The sequence below is a fragment of the Scomber scombrus genome, chromosome 2 (assembly GCF_963691925.1).
Source record: "Scomber scombrus chromosome 2, fScoSco1.1, whole genome shotgun sequence".
In the NCBI taxonomy this organism is placed as follows: Eukaryota; Metazoa; Chordata; class Actinopteri; order Scombriformes; family Scombridae; genus Scomber; species Scomber scombrus.
In genome coordinates this window covers 11570551-11578668 of record NC_084971.1, presented here as the reverse complement: position 1 = coordinate 11578668, position 8118 = coordinate 11570551, and the positions used below count along the sequence as shown (strand labels likewise).

General features: G+C 41.4%; 1 protein-coding gene across 1 annotated transcript; it reads left to right on the top strand.

Annotated features, from left to right (window-relative positions):
* Positions 1 to 5191: 5191 nt before the first annotated feature.
* On the top strand, positions 5192 to 6271 carry LOC134001933 (zinc finger CCHC domain-containing protein 12-like). Its single transcript, XM_062441127.1, has one exon. It carries the CDS (start codon positions 5192 to 5194, stop codon positions 6269 to 6271), a length of 1080 nt encoding a protein of 359 aa, XP_062297111.1.
* The last annotated feature ends 1847 nt before the right edge of the window (positions 6272 to 8118 follow it).

The window sequence follows — 8118 nt, the reverse complement described above, 5'->3', positions numbered from 1 at the left end:
GGGGCCTTATGTATCTAATGTCACAATGAAATTATCTGGCTATATAATCATGAGTTTGAAAACAAACACGTTTTTTAGATGGTTAAATATTTAAAGAGAATGAGGCTTAAAATAAACTTACAACAGACGGTTAAATCTGAGCAGAGTGAAACTGTCATACCAAAGTTTTAAACATGAATGTGTGTGTGTGTGTGTGTGTGCGTGTGTGCGTGCGTGCGTGCGTGCGTGCGTGCGTGTGTGTGTGTGTGTACACTTACTTTGCAATAATTTATGACCTCAAGAAGTTCTTGTAAAGATAAGAAAGATTTGATAAGACAGAAATTACAATGATGAGCCATAAATAAGGCAAAGGAGAAGTCCTACCTCCTTACCCCAATCAAAAAACAAACAAACAAATAAAAAGTGCTATTTTGTTGATATTAGTTTTTTAAAGTAGTTGCTGTAGTCAGTTTAGCCAGTTTTTAGCTTCAAGTGCCAATTGGAAATGTAGCGCCAAACACTTCTGTTATGGTTTCCTGCAGTTTAGCATAAAATGCACACTGATTAAGCATGATGGATAAACTGCTGACCATAATTATTTGGGGTTTCTTGATATAAATATTTAACAGATACCTGCAAGCAAAGTAGGAATTCATATTTTCTGTGGCCGTGGTAACATGTTTATGATTGTCCAAAAATACGCTTGTTTGCAAAGCCGGGAACAGTGGATAAGTAAATCAAAATGTTGATCCACAGTTCATTGTTGTATTTCATTGTGTGGGACAAATATAAATTAATTAAAGCAAATAACTATAATAATAATTGTACTAATTAGGCCATTCTTTCTGAATATAAGCACTATTTACAGATTGCCTTTCAGAGAAGCCTCCTCAGTGGTGAATATTCACAGTCTAATTACGATCTCAATACCAAAATAACACAATGGCAGATTACCATTCATACAATTTATTTGTTGTGCTTCTCATCATATTGTAATTGCCTCCCACTGAATAACAACAGACTTTTAATCAGGTTTAAAATTATGTTACAATATATTATCTATGTTTCAATTAAAAGCTTCATACAGTTATTTGATCTGGATCATAAGAATTATTTGATTATAATGACCTTTGTCATTCTTGCTGATACAGTTTTAGTATGCAGCACAAAAAGTGACTCAAACCACCAATATGATAAACAGCAAGGTGGTCAAAATCAGTCAGTTCATTACGCAGCTGAAAACCTTGAAAAGGCCTTTCAATGAGATGAGATGGGAGATAGTAGTGCTTCGGCAGGGCTATGTGGAGCCTCTCCTGAGGAAGCAGCTTATCACCCTTCATAGAGACAGAATGGCATAGAAGATGAGAGAGAGAGGGGGGGGGGGGGGGGGGGGGGCTGCAATGAAATGCGACTTCCTTGAAAATTATTTTCCTTTCATCAAACTGGTTCAAGGAGGACAGCAGATCAAGAGTGCATTCAGGTTTTTGAGATGAAGATATATGAGTGGACTGGATTTAAAGACTCACTAATAACCACCAAAGTGATACTGTACAGTGATACAGTGATGTTGTAAACAAAATAATTACAAATTCATGCTTTGACTACTGCAGCTAGAATATCAAAGAATTACTTGTTCTCCTGTACATGCTGATGATTGTACCTGTATAATCCACCAGCCTAGTTCTATTTGTATATTACACAGGGCTCTTGATGTTTCACATAAGAACACATAGTTGTGCATGTTAAAAATGATGAATAAATGCATACACAGTAAGGCAAGGCAAGGCAAGGCAGTTTATTTAAATAGCACATTTCATACACAGGGGCAACTTAATGTGCCTTACATAAAAACACAATATCAGATGATTTAACAGTAAAAATTGGAAGCATAAAAACATACAATTAAAAAATAATAAAAGTCATACAGAGATCTTAAAATAAGATGTCACTTGTCAGACCAGTTTATTCTTCAGAAATTTAAAAAGAAAAGAAAGTTAGCTTTCTTTTGTATTTCAGTATAATGGAGTCGGTGGCAGACTGGGACAATAATTCAGCCCTTTTCATGCAGACCACCAGACCTCTAATTTTGTAGGCTAACCCTATTTGTTGATATGACGGTTAGAGGACAAGTTATAAATGTGGCTACTATGTGAATTGGGGAGAAATGTTATTCAAATTACAAAACACATATATTTGGGACTGACCAACAAGTTCTCTACATGAGTACAGGGTTTTCAACGTATGTTATGGCTATGGGTGAACCCTCAAAAACTCATTAGGAATACAGCAGTCATAGGGCACATAACTGTACAAGGCAAGGCACACAAAACAATAGCTTACAATTTTAGAAAGAGAAAGTCTAGGTCAAATGTTCAAATGATTAACTTTATTTTCAAGCTTCTTTATTTGGATCCCTATTAACTGTCACTATCCTCCTGGGGTCCACAAGAAAACAACAATAGGAGGCAGTAACTTAAAACCACAAAGTATCAATAAAACAAGAAAATGCAATATACCTACAGTAAGCCAAAACTGAAGATCAGAAAAAAGTTGAAATTACTTTACTACCATACTAGGGCTGCATGATTTGGTGAAAAAGTCATTTTGCAATTATTGTGGAAAATATTGTGATTGCGATTGTGATATGATAAACAAATACCAATAGCAAGGTAAAGTTTATGTCCATTGATTAAGCTCCACCGCTTTCACAGTGTTATCTGTTGTGATAACGACCTGAAGCTCCTCACACAAGTCCCATGCAGTCAATGCCTCTTTAAAGCCTAAGGCTATATTGTAGCCAGTGTGATCCTCAGGTCTGGATCATTTTCTGAAATCCTTTTTTTGAGTACAGGGGCATCATGTCTTTTGCCAAGCAGTACGTTATGGAGTCGGTTTGTGTTTTGTTTTGTTTACAGGCCTCAGCCTTAAGTTGTTGTCTCTTTATTAGTTAGCGCTTTCACTGTGATGCATTCATATTTTTCTTTGTGCTGTTTAAGGTGCTGATATAAATTTGTTGTGCTGCTGCATGACATAGAGATTTTCATTTGAGATGTTTTCCAAATCCAAATTATCACCATATAACAGAGGTCATCTTTTTTTTTTGCCAGTTCAGCATCGGCTGCTCGTTAGCATCCATTTGTACCTGGTCTGTGGTCTGGCAAGTCATGTGACCATGCACTGAACATGCTTCACTGATAACACAGAGACTGAGTGCAGTCTGTGAAGTATCTTCACTCATGGTGCCTAGATGACCAAATGTTTTCATGCACATGTAACCCAGATTATTTTCTGTAGTTTCAGTTACAGATTTCCCTAAATGCCACTTATGCAGATAATCGGTAAACCCTGAAAATTACTGATGTTCCCTGAATGCATCACAGGCAGGTTGCCAGCTAGACGACTGCGTGCAGAGAAGTATCCAGTCTTCCCTCAATGCTGCAGCATACGCGACGCAGACGTGGTTTTCCTTGTTGAAAAGAGTGAAATAAGTATTTTAAAAATAAGATTTAGATAAGTTAAAACCGAACTGGTGTATCGCCAGAGAGGAAGAAAACTACTGCAAGCTGCAGGGTTGCTGTGGAAAGAGGAGCACATGAGATGCTACAGCGGGTGTTTTCTTCTAATCACCCGAGTATCCTGGCTGGTTTTATTGAGGGGTGATTCTATCTGGACATCGTGGAGCTGCTTCATCTTCTGGTCCAGGTCGCCAACGCTGTCGTGGATGCCTTCATCTTGTCAGGACGCTGACAAGTGTAGGTTGTGCCAGTCCAAGGGACGGTAGGGATAAAAATCAAAGGAACTCAAACTGAGGAGGATTTTTTCTATTTTATTTTGATACTTTTTTCCACTGAGATCTCAGGTCATTTTTTGTTCTTGAAGACAAGAGGGACTGAAAATTAAAGGAAAACTAAAACTGACATTTAAACTAATAACTGGAACATAAGTGTATTTTGGTCCACTTGTGGATACATTTAATTTGTGTATGGAGCACTGAGAATTTAATATTTATTTTATTTTCTAACCACTACAAATGTTGGTGAACCACTCATTTATTTTATCCTATTTTCATGGTATTTTGAGTTAAGATTTGGGTCAAACAATCTTGTCCTTTGAAGAGGTACTTGAATATATATGAGAAAGGTATCTGAGAAGTGATATGCCATGATATGATATTCTTTTTATAAATACACCTTTTTCTAAGTCAGTGGTTGTGTGTGTGTTGTGTGGGTTGGAGGTCTTGTGTCTCTCCTCGTAGAGTCTGCTACTGCCAATCTCCTTACCGAACCTAGTGAACAGTGAACCTAGAATCTGAGTAAACCTGAAATCATATTGAACTGTGAGGTTTTTGGTCTGAGGTATTTCAGAGAACCCCAGATTTAAATACTATAGATACTTAAGCCAAGATCAGCAATATAGGAACCCTTTCTAGAGGGGAAAGTGACACACAGGTTACATAAAGTGGCGAGCTAGCCAGGAGATTGGTTATTAGTGGCCACTTGATCTTTTGACCCACACACGCACCCTTTAAGTGAATTCATTTCACTGAGTTAGATATGGATATTTCCAACAGGTTTGATGTTCATGGTCCGAGCTCCCTGTTTGTAACAGGTATTGGAAGAGATTACACAGGTGAAGAGATAGCTAAGGTATTTGAAGTCAATGGGAACATTTCCAAGATAGTCAGGATCCCTAATGAGCTGGGACAGCCAGAGGGTAGAGCCCTGATAGAGTACGAATCCGAGAGGTCCATCTCTAGGGTAGATCCCATTACCTTAGGTGACTTACCAAGTCCCAAAGACCCTACTGTGACGTGGTCAGTAAGGACCATCAGAGACATCTGTCAGGAAGAGATAGGCAAAGAGATTGTCCGTAGGTACCTGAGTGAGCTAGAGTCCGTTGCAGGTAGTGGCAAGGCAGGCTTCTTAAGTGTACTTCAGAGCGAGTTGCAAGAGAGCCAAAACACTACATGCCATTCACAGAATAGTGATGCACAGCAACATGCAACTCAAGATAGTAACACACCCAACAATGACACAATGGGAGGTGACCAAAGTGAATTGGCAGAGGCCACACAGGTTCGTAGTACACCTGCTAGTGTGCCAGTGAGCCCAGTTCACATTGACGAGAATGTATCTATCTATCTATCCAGAAAGTGATTGTGGAACATGTCATCCGAAGTGAGTCAACCACTTCATCATCCCCACAAATCAGAATGCGCACATTCTCCGGCCGGGTGCCAAGGCCAAATGGTGAAGTGGACTATGACACCTGGCGTATCCAAGCTGACCTCCTTCTCAGTGATACTTCCTTGAATGATGCTCACAAGGTGAGAAAAATCCTTGAAAGCTTACTGAGCCCAGCTGTTGATGTTGTAAAACCTCTTGGGATCTCCTCACCACCAAGTGCTTATGTCAAGCAGCTTGATTCTGCTTTCGGCATCGTGGAAGATGGTGAGGAGTTATTTGCAGCTTTTCTCAGTTCTAATCAAAACAATGGAGAGAAGCCTTCAGCATACTTGAACAGGCTTCACAACCTTCTCACACGAGCAATTTCTAGAGGGGGAGCCTCAGCTGAACACTCCAACAACCAGTTACTCAGACAGTTCTGTAGGGGCTGTTGGGACCACAGCATTATCATAAGTCTACAATTAGAGAACAAAAAGAGCAACCCACCGTCTTTCCCTGACTTCCTCCTCATGTTAAGGACTGAGGAAGATCGCCGTTCAGCAAAGCTAGACAGGATGAAAAAGCACTTAGGTACTACAAAAGCTACTACACATGCCCACTACATTTCCGATATGCCCTCCTATGATGGTGAGCCTGTCCCATCACCTAACACAAAGCAAAATGAGGCATCAAAGCTTGAAAAGAAAGTGAATGAGCTAACTAGACAAGTGGAAAAGTTAAGCAAAAAGTCAGAAAACCCCACTCATAATAGCATGCCTTCCCCAGTGCCAAAGCCAAAACAGGATGAAACTCCTAAGCTTGAAAATATGATAGCTGAGCTAACAAAACGAGTTGAGAAGCTAACCCAGAATCAGAAAGAGAGTGAGAATACCCAAAAGAAAGACTGTCTTGCGACCAGCACCAGTGGCATGAAGAGGCCCTTCAGAGCCCCTGGAATGCCAAGAGCGTGGTTCTGCTTTAAGTGCGGGGAAGACAACCATATCGCTGCTCATTGCTCAAACGAACCAAACCCCACACTGGTTCGCAGAAAAAATGCAGAACTCAGAGAGAGGCAAGACATGTTTTTAGCTCAGCAGGCTGCTTCACCCTTCACTTTAAACTTGTAGCAGCTCCTGCTGTGGGACACCCAGGAGCTGAAACCACAGAAAATCCCTGTCCCGATAGAGTGCAAGAAATAGTAATGACACAAACATTGGAAACTGACAGTAACACAGAGCCACTCATACCTCCTGGACTTATAGGCCCTCGTTGTGCAGCTTCGGTCTTCCTGGAAGGTCTACCATGTGAGTCCATCTTAGACTCCGGATCGCAAGTCACAACAGTTTCTGAGTGTTTCCATAGGAACCATTTATCATACTTACCCATCCATCCACTTCGTACCCTCCTTGAAATTGAAGGAGCTGGTGGACAGAATGTTCCCTATCTGGGCTATGTAGAAGCTCACGTCACTCTTCCCCAAGCCGTCACTGGTAGTGAAGAGGAGCTTGATGTGTTAGCGCTTGTGGTCCCAGAATGTCAGTTCAACAGCAGGACACCCCTGTTGATTGGAACTAATGTACTGTTCCCACTCTACGAGAAACTACTTGAGCGAGATGGCCCAGAGTTCATTCGTAAAATTGTCTCGAAAGACTATGCAATGATCTTCCAGCACATTGCCCGGGCACATGAGATTGACAACCACACAAGTCCTGTCAGATTACATGGGAAAGACCCCATCACCATCCCTGCTAAACAAAAGTGCTGTGTCATGGGTGATGTCAGACTGAGGAAGAACAGTCAGAACACAACATTTGTGCTTGAACCACATGATCACTGCGGGTTGCCAGGTGGCGTGTTCCTTGAAGCTGCTTTGATAGACATCCCCTTTAAATCCAGCAACAAGGTTCCCGTTGTTATGCGCAACCTGAGTGACCACAGTATCACACTGCAGCCGAAATGCATCATTGCCCAAGTATGTGCGGCTCAGCAAATCACACCACTTGGATCTGAACAGTGTGCATCTCATCAGGACAAGCCTGAAAGTGACAATCTCAAGATCAACCTTGATGATTCACCCATATCTGAACAATGGAAAGAGCGCATTATCACCAAGCTTAAGTCCATTCCAGAAGTGTTCGCTGTTGACGACCTATCATATGGTCATACTACTGTTGTGAAGCATCGCATAAGGCTGCATGACGAAACTCCCTTTAAGGAGAGGCCAAGGCCTATTCATCCCCACGACAGAGAGGCAGTCAAGAAACACCTCAAGGAACTGCTTGATGCAGGGATCATAAAAGAGTCAGAAAGCTCCTTTGCATCACCAATAGTCTTGGTGCGGAAAAAGAACGGCTCAATCAGGCTATGCATTGACTACAGGAAGTTAAATGCACGAACCATCAGAGATGCATATGCCCTCCCAAACATTGAGGAAACATTTGCAGCCCTCAGTGGCGCCAAATGGTTTTCTGTCATGGACCTGAAATCTGGTTATTACCAGGTTGAGATGGCTGAGGAGGATAGGCCTAAAACAGCTTTCGTGTGCCCCTTAGGCTTCTTTGAATTCAATCGCATGCCACAGGGTGTCACAAATGCACCAAGTACCTTCCAACGCTTGATGGAGAAGTGCGTTGGTGACCTGCATCTAAATGAGGTACTTGTGTTTCTTGATGACTTAATAGTCTTCTCAGACACATTGGAAGAACATGAAACACGGCTCATGAAGGTGCTGAAACGTCTTAAAGATTATGGTTTAAAACTGTCTCCAGAGAAGTGTCATTTCTTTAAGACCTCAGTTAAGTACCTGGGTCACATTGTCGATGCTCAAGGAGTCCATACTGACCCCGACAAGATATCCGCCTTGAGAGAGTGGCCTCGCCCTTCCACCCAGAAGGAGCTGAAATGTTTTCTAGGCTTCGCCGGATACTATCGACGTTTTGTCGAGGGTTACTCTCAGATAGCCAAACCTCTAAAC